The 15,540-nt window shown below is 39.8% G+C and overlaps 1 protein-coding gene across 3 annotated transcripts; it reads right to left on the bottom strand.

Annotated features, from left to right (window-relative positions):
- Positions 1-2,241: 2,241 nt before the first annotated feature.
- LOC146566560 (copine-3-like) lies at positions 2,242-15,260 on the bottom strand. Of its 3 annotated transcripts, XR_014893796.1 has the most exons (17): positions 15,159-15,260; positions 11,460-11,648; positions 11,139-11,318; positions 10,943-11,017; positions 10,778-10,849; positions 9,301-9,381; positions 9,095-9,184; positions 7,003-7,101; positions 6,793-6,879; positions 6,570-6,629; positions 6,282-6,415; positions 5,315-5,369; positions 5,139-5,190; positions 4,056-4,189; positions 3,718-3,954; positions 3,349-3,631; positions 2,955-3,090 (listed from the first exon to the last, which is right to left on the bottom strand). XR_014893796.1 is itself a non-coding variant. In XM_085286098.1 (16 exons), the coding sequence occupies exons 2-16, from the start codon at positions 11,616-11,618 to the stop codon at positions 2,947-2,949; spliced, it is 1,659 nt and encodes a 552-aa protein (XP_085142224.1). In that variant the 5' UTR covers positions 11,619-11,648; positions 15,159-15,260; the 3' UTR covers positions 2,242-2,946. The 3 variants fall into 3 exon arrangements, 2 of the variants coding, with proteins under 2 accessions (XP_085142224.1, XP_085142225.1); XM_085286098.1 differs by lacking the exon at positions 3,349-3,631 and having other exon boundaries at positions 2,242-3,090; XM_085286099.1 differs by having other exon boundaries at positions 2,948-3,631.
- Between the last annotated feature and the right edge of the window lie 280 nt (positions 15,261-15,540).

The following is a 15,540-nucleotide window of genomic DNA, read 5'->3' as shown; positions in this document are numbered from 1 at the left end:
AGACAGTCTGCTAGATGTTTGTTTTGGTCTTTTTGATTTGGCAATGGTAGAAAGATGGCAACTACTGCATGTTGCAGTGGCTATACGCCACAGCTCATCAAAGCTCTCCTCTTTGAGGCAGTCTTCAAACGTCTGTCGGAGGCTTCATTAAGGTCGGCTGCTTTGGCAGGGTCCATATTTATTGACTGGAGCTTCTCAGACAAAATCTTTGTTTCACGTAGAAATTTTCTGAAGACCATAAGGAGTCCCGTGGAGTCAGTCTGAGAGCGTAATCCTCTTGCATCTACAGCATTTTGTGGATTTTCCTCCAGCGCTCTCATTACTGCAGACAACCTGCCAGGAAGGGTTTTATGCGTAGCAAAGCAACAGGACCACCTAGGGTCACTCAGTTTTGGTCATTCTTGTGCTGGCATACCGAACATTTCTTTTTGAATATTAATCTGATTATTGTGATGTGAGCCTGACATGAATGTATACAGTCTTTCCAGCAGTGAAAAAACATGCAGCTTCTGCGACATCTTTCACAGAGTCAGCACCACGTTCTCTTTATATTACATCTCTTACTTCTCCAGACATCAAATGATCTTCTCTCTTAAACTGGAAGCATCCAATTGTTCTGCTCTTTGGTATTCAAGGAAGCTCTCCTGAGTCGCACCATCATAATAATATCTTACAACTAGAGACGACTGCTCAGTTTTTGTTTTTTATGTCCTTTGTCTCATGTGTCAAAATAGAAAAATGTTAACTTTCTTTAACATTCTTGAGGATTTCCTCACTCACCACTTCAGCTAAACATCCCAGAATCTCCTTTTGAGTGCTTTTGCTGATATATTTTGCGTTTGTGGGACCTTGTGACGGTCGTCTTTTCACTAATGCATCATGTTTGCTTATTAGATCTAAGATCTTAAGGACATTTCTCTGGTTTTGTGAGGTTTCTGTTTCATCATGGCCATGTTCAGAAAGGTTTTGAGTGGCTGTCAAATTTCAGTCAGAGTTTGACTATAATTCTGATTTTTAATAACTTACTGTTTGTACCATTTCTACCACTCACTGAGGAAACTTGTTTTTGTTGCTCCGTGAAGTGTTTTGGGTAATATTTTTAAATGTGGCCGCACTACTGCATGTGATTAATGTATGTACTAAACCATCCATAACCTTCAGCAGACATTTAATTCATTACAAACTTATTTGTCTTAAACGTTTTGTGTTAAAACATCACCAGGAGAAACTGATTTCACCTGGAGAAAGTTGGGCTGCTCAGTGGCTTCACTCTGCTGCGTTGCAGACCATCGCGTGAGCATTTGTTTTTCAGAGACCTAAGATTATATTTACAATTATTTAATTTTAGTGAATTAAAATTTAACTTAAAGGGTATAAGAGGCTTTTGGACAAACAAGCAAGTATTTTAAAAGCAGCACTCTACAACACGGGTGCAACACAAATGAGCACAATATAGAAATACCTAAATGAAGTAATAGTGGATTAAAGTAGTAAATGTAATTAGTGACATTCCTACTGGTTAAACGCTTGCTCTAATCTCATGTTAATGAAAAATAACAGTACTCAAGCCCAATCGCATTATCACATCATTGAGTCATATCTGCCTCCGGACTTTTGAAAATGATGCTGCCTTAATATATATCATTGCTCTTTCTAGGTCAGCGTTCTTCCAAGTTTGCAGTCATGGCATTTCATTCTGTCGCAGTATCTAATGATTTATTTTGTAGGTATTACTGGAAAATAAAAGCATACGAGACACACTTCAATATATTTATATTTATTATTGTTACTTTTATTGTATTACCTGCAAAAATATATATAAAGAGAAAATAAAACAGAATAATAAGGAATATAAATAGCATTGAATAAAAAAAAAAAACACCAAAAATTCATTTTTTTAAAAATATAGATTTATACCAAAACTGACAGGGAAGAGATTTTGCTTTAGTTGCACCAGTGAGTTGAAGTCTCACCTGTAAAGCTAAGAAATATTTCTTGAACTGGGTTACACACAGACACAAAGAACAACATGCGAAACTGGCTGTTGCAGTATTTTTCACCATGACAAGAATGCAGAAGGATAACTCCTGGTATTTTTCCTTCCACTGTGTTTTATATCAAAGTAAAATACTGACAAAGTTAGCGTCCATTACAAAGACATGTATAGTGCATAAGGCAACGCCACAGTCATCAGTGTAAACAGCTCCAAATATCAACAATGAATTTACACATACACCAAGGGAAATGTATCGGGGGATTTAATAAATGTTGAAGTACATTTTTTGCTACTTCCTCTTAAGACAAAGTAAAAATCAAAAAAGTACACTGTGTAAAAAAAGGATTTTCTTAATCACTTTGATTCTTTTTGGTTAAGACATGCAAGCACATTTAGTATTTTGAATCAAAATCACATAACTGTAAAAAAGTCTATAAAAACAGAACAACAAATGTATTATTTTGAACATCGGGATCAGTACATATGGATTCATTTTGTAAAACTTACTGCATCACACCTGAAATCTGCTGGAAATATTAAATTGAAATGTATTAAACTGAAATGTATATTTTCCATTACAACATGAAATGTGAAAACCAACAAAGAAGTTATGGCTGTAATACAGAGGAGATGATATCAGCACAAACTTGGAGTACCCAGTTAAATACTCCAGGCCCTGTCATGTGACTAACAGTCAACAACTCACCCAATACAACACAGTTACAATAAATCCTTTAATAAAGGTAATAAAATAAAAGCAACATTTATATCTGGCACTTAACTGACATAAATTTCCACATATTAGCAAATATTAGGAAATCTTTGATAACATTAATGCAGTATGGCTTTACCCTGTAGCTGCAGGAAGTTTTCCTAAAAAATTCCAGGTGAGGAATCACAAGACATTTGTAGGTAAGACATTAAGAAGGAAAGATAGTTTTCAGAATAAATCACAGAAGGGGTGGCGCAGATGCTGAGAGGTCAGAAGTAGGTGTGCAGCTCTCAAGCGGCTTCAAATTGAAGGTGTTGAAGAAGCCAGACACCTGATCTGGGATTTCTGCCAGGACGCTCTGAGCAAGCAGTTCTTTAGGACACTGAGACAAAGGGCAGAGACAGAGCAACAGTGAAAGTGTGCCAAACACACACACAGAAACATGCAGTTAGAAAAGAAAGCAGGGAGGTTGCAGAGCTGCAGCTGTAATTTGAGCATAGCACCAAGAGAAGGTGTTTAAAGTTTAAGCTAGTCACATGTTCTTACAGCCAATAAAACCAGAACTAGAAAAGCTAGAAAACTTCACATGGCTTCGACAGAGTCGTGCATCATTAAGTTACCGTTTTGTGCTCATACAAACCTACAGTATATGATGACTTAATGCACCACGTACTGTGAACAATCAAGGCATGACATAACCTTGAAAAAGCAAGGTTACTATGATATTTATAAATCCTGATTGCAGCTCGGATCAAATGAAGGGAAGGATGAGGGGCACGATCAGCGTGTTGGTTGGGGTACTCCTGCACATTTTAGGTAGGACTCGGTTCAGTGGGGGGCTTCAGCTCAAATAACTTGAAGAAGGAGGCCAGTTGGTCAGGCAACTCTGCCAGTACACTTTGTGCAAGGGCTGCACTGCCCGCCTGAAATAAGATGTGCAAACATTCAAATGTTGGTGGTGTTGGTGCATCTGGACAAAGAGTGTGCTTTATAGCTTGCCACGGCTTACATTTTGGAACTTCCGGAATGGCACAAACTGCACGATGTCCCGCATGGCGTTCTCTCCTGTTGTCGAACGCAAAACTCCATCGTCTCCATCCAGGAACTCCATGGCACTGAAGTCCGCCCCTCCGACCCCGACGATGATGATAGACATGGGCAGACGAGAGGCGTTGACGATGGCGTTGCGCGTCTCGTCCATGTCCGTGATTACTCCATCAGTGATGATCAGGAGAACAAAGTATTGCTGTGAATCATCAGGACAACAGGAACAAAAAAAGCAGCAGAGTGGAGCAGTCAGTTGACATTAGGACTGCTTTGATTGATTCCAAACTTTCTGTGACTCACAGATGCAGTTTGCTGCTGCAGCGCCTGTCTTCCAAATTGGGCGACGTGGTTGATGATTGGGGAAAAGTTTGTTGGGCCGTAAAGCTTCACCTGAGGCAGACACTGCTGGTAGGCAGCAACCACACCCTCTACACCTGAAACACACACAAAAAACCATCATAAAGTCATGGGTCACAGTTACATGAAGGTGGATGAAATGTACCGTATCACCGCACTAAAGCACGTTGCTCAGACTGCAGGTTTACTGTAGTTGTGGTTTCTAGGATATTTAAAAGTAGAACAGGAGGCAGAGCCTTCAGCTTTCAGGTCTGTTTTATGTGCAAACAGCTCCCAGTTTGGATTCAGGAGACAGAAAACCTTTCTTCTTTTAAAATCAGCCTTAAAATGATGTCTTTTAATAAAGTTACAGCTGGATCAGGTGAACCTGAATCCTCCCTTATTTACACTGGAACAGGCCACTGAGGGCTTCCCATGATGCACTGTGTTTCTTCTTCACGCACCTCTTTAGACTCTCCATGTGTTAATTCACCACTCTGCATTTAATTATTAGTTATAATTCATCTTCGTCTTCTTCCCCTCAGCCCCAGCTGCTCAGGGCAGATCACTACCACTCACTGAGCCTGGTTCTGCTGGAGGTTTCTTCCTGTTAAAAGGGAGTTTTTCCTTCCCACTGTCGCCAAGTGCTTGCTCAAAAGAGGGTCATCTGATTGTTGGACTTTTCTCTCTAACACTGCAGGGTCTTTACCTTACAATACAAAGCACCTTAAGGCAACTGTTGTTGTGATTTGGCACTGTATACATAAAACTGTATTGAACTGAATTTTATACCCAAAGGTACGTCCATGTTTATTAAGCAATAGGTCACAACATAGAAATTAAATTATGAGAAGAACAAGATGCAAAAATAAATCTACTAATATGTTAAAATTAAAATATCTCTTATTTAGTGTAAAACATATAATTGTTTTCCCCGTGTTGCAGCTGTTCTGCACACTGGCAAATCTGAACATAGACTGACCTCCACTGTGCTAAATAACTGCTAATGTTTATACAAATCTCACATTACATTCAGTCTGTTATTACCTGCACAGAATGGATTGGATGGGTTGAAGTTGATGGGAAACTCGTGGTTGACCTGCACACATAAACAACCCAGATCCCAAATGATCGTATCTGCAATGGCTTACACTTACCTACAACACAAACAATCTTTCTGCCGCGTGTCACATGTACGCAAACATCAAAAGTGCAACAATCACCTGCCATGCAGGAGGAATCTGTGCTCCAAAACCAAAAGCAGGGAACATCTTATCACTGTGCAAAAGGAAGCAATACAAAAATAAAGACTGTTAATGTCAGTTTGTAAAGACCAGTGAACATTTAAAATTAAGTCTTTTCGTCAGACTCTTTACATTAATGTTCTTCATGGTTCTATTTAAACAAGACATCCTGGCCTTGCTTCTCACGCTGTTATGTTTTCACTTTGTTAATCATTTATTTTCCTGTAGTGCAAGAAAACTAGTGAATATCAGGATGATAAGCTGGTGCTCTGGCTTAATGCCTGTCAGCTGACATGCTGCATTAAGTGGTTTGCTGGGAATTCGGTTATCCATGCATTAGGAATGAACGCTCAAAATAACAGATAAGTACTGGTCAGATTATTAGTATTTTGCTGCTACTATCATGGTGAGAGCAGAGATCTATTATATTCATTCCCAGCAGCATATTCACCATGGGCCACCTTTGCTGCTAGCCCCCTCCCCTCTGTTTGAGCCACCTTTCTCCTGACTGACTCTCTCATTAACTTGAACAGGAGGAAGGTGGGTTCCTGTGCTGAGTTGGTAGTGTTCACACAGCCACAAGTAAAACAGTCTGAAGCTGGAGCTTTTGGCTCACAAGGGATTACATGCCCACACACTGACCTCATTATTTGAAACTTGTTGAATGTGGGCAACTAGTACTGTGATATATTAGGTCTTTCAAGGCTTGTAAGAATGATTGTGAGTTTGCCAAAGGCGAGGTGCATATTAAGACTTACAAACGACATGTTAAATTGCATTGAAATTACTGCAGATGAACTGATGAAGTGCACAGAAACCTTTAAGACTAGAAAAGAAAAAGTTACGGTGGAGCTTGTTTTTAAATCGGTCTGACTTATAATTTTTCTGAATGAAGGAAAACAGACTTACTTTCTGCACCTGCATAATCCTTTATGTATGTATTTACCTGTCGTAGTCCTGGATGACATTACCAACTGCCCAGATGGCTGCCAGGTACTCATTGTAGCCCTGAGGGTTGATGTAGTGGAGTGACTGGGGGAATTTGGGATCCCCATTGGAGCCTGTGAAGTCAATTGCAATCTGCGCCGCCCCCAGAGGGATGTGTTGCATTTTTTTAATAAACGTCAGTTAATTATGAATGAATCATAAAATGTCAACGTCAGTTAAATATTTCAGGTGTGTCTCCAAATGATAACTGGAAGGATTCGGATTAACAAATAAATGTGAAACTCACAGTGAAGTTAATCTGACAGCCTCCCATTATGTAATCCAGAAACGTGTACTGCCTCACTATCTGTAAACACCACAAGAGTTACTGTGCAGTAGTACTTATCTATTAAGAAGGGTAAACATGTTGTTTTTTGTGCTCCAGCAGATAAACAACAGGACGAATGATATATCTAAAAACATAAGAAAACATATCAAACACATATTAAAAACATCTAAAACCAGAGTACCTTGCTTTTTTTTATGACGATGATGCCAGAGTTTTTATATCCTTTCTTCTTCTCTTTTTTTTTGCTGTTGATGCAATCAAATTCCGCCTGTGAAGAAGAGAAACACAGCATACAGGTGTCAGGATGTACTTCCCCCCCTCTGCTTACTCTTAAGCAAAATGTTCAAACTGGCAAACACACACACACACACACACACACACATGAACTCACCGCAAATGTTTCTGTTGCCTGCTGGATTTGACTGAGCGAGGTCTGAAATGTTCCAATGAAGTCGTGATCGCCACTGTTGTTGTGGTCATAACAGTCAATCTAGCGAACAGAGACAGCGAGGAGAGGTGAGACTTGGAATCACCAAATTTTGCACCGAAATGATCAGCGGCGCTTGGAAATCAAAGTAGGTGAGGCAAAAGCATGGTGGGTGTGAAGCTTCAAATGTAAGGCGACTTCATGATACTAAAACGTCAACCAGAAAAACACACACACACACACACACACACACACACACACACACACACACACACACACACACACACACAGAGGCCATCTAAGCTGGCAAATGGGGTGACAGAGTTCCTCCTTTAGAGCGATTGCAGGACCTGCTCACAGTCACACACAGTAGATTCTGTAACACTTTCGGCATTGAGAGAACACAGAAAACACAAACAGCTCCATACACAGCATGGACATCTTAGGCCTCAGTCACACGGGCCTATAAACCAGTCTGTCGGTGACCCCTCAGTAACCTCTGTTGACTAGGAAAAATCTAAATTCCCAGACCGGGTGGCAAGTGGTTACTGAAGGTTGCTGGATGTCGCTACGTAAAATCAGTTGCAAAGATGGAGCTACACCAAAAACCTCCTCGTCTGTGGCAAGCAGTTGGTGTGGAAGATGCAAATTTGTCTGCAAACACGTGCTATTTGTTCTCCAATCTGTAGTGAAACTTGAAAAAGCTTCATTGAACATTTGAAAAAGGAAACGCGGATTGTCACTCCCAAAGCTAACGTTGTGCTTTAGCACTGCACTGACACTCTTCAATCGGCACAACTTTCACTTTGAAGGTGAACAGTCCCTGTTTCCAGTTTGCATATTCCACTGCCGTTTAGAGAATAGCTTGTGTTTGCAGACACATCTGCATCTTCCATTCAGTGAAGTGGCAACTGCAGCAACCCGCTAGCAACCAAAGCGATCGCAAGGATTGTTATGCAGCACCGTATTCCTCTTTACAACTAATTTCACACTGGTGACTCTTCAACAGCTATGAAAGCTAATGGGTAAGTAAAACAATGGATCCATCTTAATGGAAAACTTGTCCCATTTGGAAAACTGACCCCTTGGTTAGCTTACCTAAACCTTTATATCAAATTAAATAGAATCAGTGGGCTACTTTGAGCTTCTCCCTTATTCACAGGGGTCGCCACAGCAGATAGCTCTGTATGTTTGATTTGGCAAATTTTTTGCTCTTCCTGACACAACCCTCAACGGCTTTGTGTCTCCTCCCAGGATCAAAATGGAATATAGTGTGGAGCCACCAAATACAATCACCAGTAAACTTCATAAATAAGCTTCATATCCTGTTTAACAGGAATATTTGAAGGTTCAAAAAGATGCTTTTGTCAGCTGTTTTTGTAATCAGAGATCATTTTTGGACATAAAGTGTTGTTAATTACATTTGATTAAAGGCGCTCCCAGACTGTGTCAGTAAACGATCAGGTAAATTTAACCAATGGGCCAAACTCCTTGAAAGTGTGCGTTCCTTTAAGATAGATGTAGATGCATCCAGGACTTGAGCCGGTCCTGTCACAGACCCTGCATCCTTCACATTAACAGCATTCCATGTTGACACTGTCGACAGTTACCTCACGTGTACTGCTGACTGGAAAGCATCTCTTCCTGATAAGTTTGCCTTAATAAGAGTTAGAGGATGGAAACAACATAAACGAATACTCACAACAAATCTTTAGTGGCAGTAAGATCAAGGATATGCAAGTTATGCAAGAGGGAGACAACAGAGGACGTTTACGGTTCAAATCTTTCGAGATGAAAAGCTTCAGTAGTCATAATGTTTGTTTTTAGGATATATGTGTAAAAAAAAACAAAAAACTTTCTAACGATGCCTATGTTGTCTCCCTGCTACACTGGCTATCAGCCAGTGTGGTGTTTTAAACATCAGCACCACTCCAGAATTTCACAATTAGTGCATAACAACTTTCCAGTTTTACTGGCTGCTTCACATCATTCAGCTCTGCAGACAGTTAGGAAAAAAAGAAACCAGCATACTTTATGTGTGTATGAGTGTGCGTACCTTGATAGGTTTCTCAACATCGCCTGCGCAAAGTGACTGAATTGGGATTTGGAATGGTCTCCAAACAGGATTTAGGTTATTTTTCACCACCTGCACAACAACACAGATACAGAAAGACTTCCTCTGTTGGGAGATGTAACTGTACAAACGTAAAACACTTTTCCCCGTGCGCCAGAAAGCCTCAAACACAATGAGTGCAGGTTTACCTCTGTCCTGTGAGCCAGCTGCCATCCAGTTTCTGTCTGCTTGTAGAATTCCAAGAAAGGGTCGGATTTGCCAAAAAAATCCTGGAGATAAAAGGGAGGAAAAAGCAGGCAAACACAGATTACACTGTAAATTCTAAAGTGAGGATAAAGTGATGACATGTTTTATACCACCATAACACGATATCGATCACTGCTCATCAGCTGCCTTTACCCTTTTTCACCTGGAGTTACGTCCAGCTAACTGTGTCCAAGAGTCATTACTAAACTAAACTTACTAAACAGGCACAGCTCGAGTTGTCCAATCACATTTCAGAGAATTTTCAGATTCAATAATCTTAGCTGTCACATCCCTGACACTTAAAAAGTTTGGCTTCACGTGGAAATGTCTTCGTTTGGGAAAGAAAGACATTTGTATTTTTGCATTTAATAGAACTTTGAATTGATCAGAAATGCTATCAGTGACAATTAAAGGTTAACGGAGACATTCATCAAAAATCATTTTGAAAAGATCCACATTCTGTAGGTGCACATTGTGTTACCTAATGCACACCTAACGGATAAAACACATCTGAACCCGGACAATCTGTCTCTCAGAATCCAGAGGCCGACCAACGATCTGTAAGGTCTCTTTTCCCCCCACTTGCTAAATTGTACTCTGGTTCCTATTCTAGGGTGACTGTAGCTCATGAGGTCATGTGCTGGTGGGAAGGTTGGTGGTTCGATCCCTGTCTCCCCCTCTGTGATGCATCTAGGGGCAAGATACTAATTCTAAGTTGCTCTCTGATGCATCTGTCACAGTATGAATAGAAAGCACTTCAAAGGATGGTTGGAGGTGAATGTGGCATGTTGTATAAAGCACTTTGAGTGCTCTGGGTGAGTAGAAAAGTGCTATATAAGAATCAGTCCATTTACCATATCTGTCCTTCTATTCTGGGAAGAGCATTGTTCTCTGCAAACTCTCACCACTGTGTGAAATCATTGAGAAATGCCTGCATGGAGTGGCAATCCTTGTTTTAAAAGGAAGAACAGTCTGGCTAATTTTCTGGCCTTTTAACACAATACACTTGCAGCTTCATGAAAAGTTTCCCAGTACAACAGATTATGGTGGTTTGTGAGGAAACTGGTACATGCTTCCCTATGAATTCAACTTCCCAATTGCTATGATTTCAACTCTTAACTAACTAAATTGTTGGTTGTGTAATCCAAAAAATGTGTCACTGAAACAAAGCTTTTCATTGGAAACACTGCAAATGTGTGCCTACGACCACTGATTCTCACCCAAAACAATTTTAATCAGTTCAAGTGCTTTTCTTTAAATATAAAAAAAAACCTTTCAAAGTGGCACAAACTTTTGATGAGTGGTGTTAAATGTTTTTCTAATCATAAACTGTGACCAGTAAGAGTCAGTAACTTCAGTCAAATCATCCGCGTAAAGATTTCTGATTACAGGAACATAATTCCTTCTAGTCTAAGACACCTTCTTGTCCAGTTTTCTTGCTGCGACTTCAAATGCCACCACTCTGTTGTCAGTCATTTCTTCTGCACATATCTAGAGAGCAAGAAGCAGTTTTGCATTAAAAATGTGAAATAAGTTCACTCAGATTTCACCAAATCACTGCGTCCCTCACTCAAAGAAACTCACAGTAATGGTTCCCTTTCCTGCAGGCATCTTGTCCTTCTTAACAAGTGGTTTTGTTAGTTTTCTTGAGGACACGATCTGAACAGAAAGACACATCTTAGTCATCACTAAACAACGCCAATACCACTTCCCACCACTTATAGCTCTTTCAGTATATATATAGACAAATGGCTTGTAATGAAAATCAAAGATGGCAAACCTGTCCCAAGGTACACTCCAGCTGTCCCAGGAAGTCAGCCTCTTGCAGACTGCAGTTTTCAGTATCAATATCGTGCACTTCAAACCTCAACTTCTGCACCATCTCAAAGTAGTAGTCGAGGACAATAGGCTTGGAAAACTTGGGACTGAGGCAGTTCTCGATTTTCTCCGTGCGACCAACCTAACACAAACACGTTTCACAGTCAGGGATTTTCTTTTAGGAACTTTTAAAGTTGAGCTGTTGCCCTAAAACTGGAAATTGATAACTCTAATTTTTTTAAGAGTAAGGCCTTTCAAATCCACACAACAAAAACCTACTTACCTCAAACCAGTGGTTTCCAGAGGAGTTCATGAAAAGCACGCATAGAGGGTCGGACTTTGAGAATGCATCCATGTCGAGCAGATGGTCACAGGAGATGCTCAGCGACACCTTGGTCACACAGTCTGCGACCCTCGTCTGCTGGACTCCAACTGCCGCCATCGCAGCCCGGAAACGCTCAACTCACAAGAGCTGATAACCATAAATGTGGGTAAACAGAAAATGAACATGGAGAACATAGAATACAGTATTGTGCAAAAGTCTTGTGCCCCCCTTAAACGTTTCATTTAAAATAGGTGCAGCAATTTACTGAAAGATGCAAAGATACATAAATTCAAATGAACTTGGAAGTCAGTGTCTGGAATTACTGCCTTTATGCCTCAATGGAGCCAGAACTCTCTTAGGCAAGCTCTATAGTAATTTCTGTGATCTTCAGGAACAATTCTCCAGGCTTTCCAGGCAGGACTTTTAAAGCTTTTCTCCGATTTTGTCTCCTTTTGTTCTGTTCTTTGTTGAGATGATCCCAACTGCTTCCGATGGCGTGATATGGCAGCCTCGCTTCTGTCAGTCTGCCCCAGGGCAGCTGTGGCTACAACTGTAGCTTGCCTCCACCAGTGTATGAATGTGAGAGTGAATGAATAGTGGTATTGTAAAGCGCTTTGGGTGCCTTGAAAAGCGCTATATAAATCCAATCCATTATTATTATTATTATTATGTTCAAATCTAACAGGCGGAGGCCAATCCATGACTGATATGGTTCCTTTGTGTGTGTGTTTTTTACCCGGGTATGTTTTTAGTTATTTGGCAGTGTGTTTGGGATTATTTTCAGGCTGAAAAATGAAGCCACTGCCAATCAGACGCTTTACAGATGCTACAGGTAAGGTGGATCAAAATCCTCTTCTGCATTCATAATTCCATTGATTTTGAGAAAATCTCCAATACATCCACAATATTTTATCCATGGCTATAAACACACACCTCTCTCCTGACCTCCTCTGGTTTTTTATTTTTATTGTTTTATAATTTAGACAGTTGCTGTGCGAGCGTGCAGGTGGTTTCTCATTCAAGTCAATTCACTTAAATTTTATTTATTTATAAAGCACCAAATCACAACAACAGTTGCCTCAAGGCACTATTGTAAGGTAAAGACCCTTTACTAATACAAAGCAGAGAGAAAACCCCAATCATATGACTCCCAATGAGTAAGGGCTTTGGTGACAGTGGGAAGGAAAAACTTCCTTTTAACTGGAAGAAATCTCCAGAAGAACCTAGCTCAAGGAGGGGCAGCCATCTGCAGCCAGTTGTTTTCTCTGCTGCTCTTCCCTCTCTCTTGACGATGTGCATGGAGAAGTAACTGTGCAGTTACTTCATGTGAAGTAACTGCACAGAATTTCTGTTTTATGTAAACAGCTTTGGCGGAATAAACCCACTTCAGCTGGCAAAGGAACAACCAACTCAATTAAAACACTTAATTCACACCACACAACGCCGATTGCAGCAACATAGAGTTGAAGGCCAGACTAGCTACACACACATGCAAATTAAAGGCTAGGTTTTTTGGGGGGGGGTTAAACCTCCTGGTTTCTAATGTAATTGTTTAAATGCACATAAACTGTACTTGCTGTCACCTGCACCTAGACTGAAACATAACTTTGCTGTTTACATGTGTCCAAAAACCTTTAGGCGTCTGCAGTACCGGGGGAACCTGTCACGTTCAGTGTGACTGTAAGTTTAGGGTACCCTTGGTTCAGCTGCTAGATGGTTTTTTTTTTTTTTTTAAATTGTTTTGTTTTTATGGCTCATAAAAAACTATTTGAATAGCAGACTTTTATTTTTTATGTAAAATTGTTAGAAGCTTTCTGATGTTGTCTACTTGTTAACAGAATTAAATGTTCAGCCACAGGATTTGTCATTGTAAAACAAATCTCATTTTAAATGGGTGATATAACATATTATTACATTAATTATGCAATAAAAGCCCCAGATTTTTACCTTAAAGTCACATAATAAAATTAAGTATAAATAAAGTAAATAAAGTAATCTGGGCGCTACAGCTTTAAGCAGCTTCGCGCGCTCCCGCGGGCGGCAATTTCTTTTTGGCACAACACCTGGAGCTCAGGGGCAAAACAATCGCATGAGTGCTGCTGTTTGACTGAGGAAGAATAAAGTCTATATTTAATGTCAAAAACCTCTTTTTTCTAACATCTGTATTTCCCTGTTTTAACTACAGAAAGTTTTCATTATGTCATGATTGTATATTTCCATGATTTCATGGTATTTTTTCAGGCGCTCCAGCTACCGCAGTATTGCTGTTTTGCCACAGCTGTTTTCTTTTTTTAAAGGCTGTTTTAGATGCTTTCTTTCTTTCTTTTTTATTGTTTTGTTTGAATGGTTCACAGGTCAGTGTTAAATGGCTTAACAAACACAAAACATTCCTGCGAAAATGGTCAGGTACAAGGACCGGACTGAGGAGTGGTCAATGTCCAAAGAGAAAGCCTGGTGAACGATTGCTCAAGAACCTACATAAATGTGTGGCTGCTTGGAAGCGAAAAATAAAGAAATCAGTGATGACTCAAGACTTTTGCACAGATTATTTGTCAGCCAAATAATCAGTCACCATATTATTGATCTATTACATTATATTAAAACACATGATTAGTATTTTAGTGTAATATCTGTTAGCTTTCTAGTTAATGTTCTCATTCAAAGCCATTTAGAAATTACAGATGTACTAATAATAATGCACAGTCAGTGGAAGATGCTTTTATATACATGATATGTTATACATTGTATTTTAATGTACATATTACATTTGGATTTGGGTTGATCATTTACATAAAAACCAACCACCATGAAGCAGTGGAGGACGTGACCAGCAGGGAAATACCAGCATAGAGAATGAATCATATCCGTTATATCAAAATATCTATGCCGATACTCCCCTCAACACGTGTTTCCATGTATTTTGCAACTATCTTTGTGTTATTGTTCATACTCCGTGTTCCACAATATAATAAACTAATCCTTTTTGGTCACTTAAAACATCTTTATATAACTGTCAGCGTATATTTGTTGGGACTTCTGCTGCCTTCTTGGCCTGACCTTTCTTGAAAAAGACGTTTTAAATGTCAATGAGACTTTTACACTGATAAATAAAGAATTTATCAAAGTTGCTTTGCCAAAAAAAAGGCTGAAGCTTCCATCTCGTGACAGAAATATCCTTTCTATCTTAAAAATGTCTCGATATCATTCACGAGATATGTTTGACACACATTTCCCAGATTATAGAACAAGAAGTCAATAAGATAAGATAACCTTTATTAGTCCCACACGTGGGAAATGTGTTTTGTCACAGCAGGAAGTGGACAGTGCAAAAGTTATGACGCAAAAATTAGAATACAAATCCATCAGAGACAACTGACAAACATTATTACATAGTAAATAAACCTTAATTAAGGTTACAATATTAGAGTTAGTTGCCTAAACACTTCTCTAAAGAAACACAGAAAGGTTGTGGCTGTTCACATAAACACCACGCGAAAAGCCACACCTACGAACTCTGTCGTTAAGTTGAATGGGTTTATTATCAGCGACAGTCACATGACGCGAGAAAAAGTATATACACACTCTGTGGGAATTCATCAGCAGCGCTTAAACTCTTGAACAATTGCAAATGTCAAGACTAGCGCGGTGGTAGCTTACCTCGTAAGCCTGCTTGCTAGCGACACTGCTGCGGTGCTGTGGTTTGTTTCCAGCTGCTGCAGCAACAGCACAGCTAGCTCGGTGGTGGTGGGCGGAGTCCAGTGCGCTCACTTCACGTACCGACCGCAAACACGACCTCCCAAATCAACTGTACGAACTACATGAGACCAAAAGGTATAAAACTCACACACAAACACATATACTGTAAAAATAATAAACAAGGACACAACTTTTGCCATTACGAAGTCAGCCCAAAAGCTTATAATAGCCATGCGGGTGGTGTATGGAGGACTATTAGTGTCGCGGAAATGACAATGACCTATTTTATTTAATAGTAAACGATAAAAACACATGAATTCGTACATTTATTTAGAATTAAAGT

This window comes from Mchenga conophoros, linkage group LG9 (genome assembly GCF_057382185.1).
Source record: "Mchenga conophoros isolate Kocher_MC1m ecotype Shallow Benthic linkage group LG9, M_conophoros_male_GT1.1, whole genome shotgun sequence".
Lineage (NCBI taxonomy): Eukaryota > Metazoa > Chordata > Actinopteri > Cichliformes > Cichlidae > Mchenga > Mchenga conophoros.
Note: the sequence above shows the minus strand (reverse complement) of the source record. Positions and strands in the feature narration are given on the sequence as shown.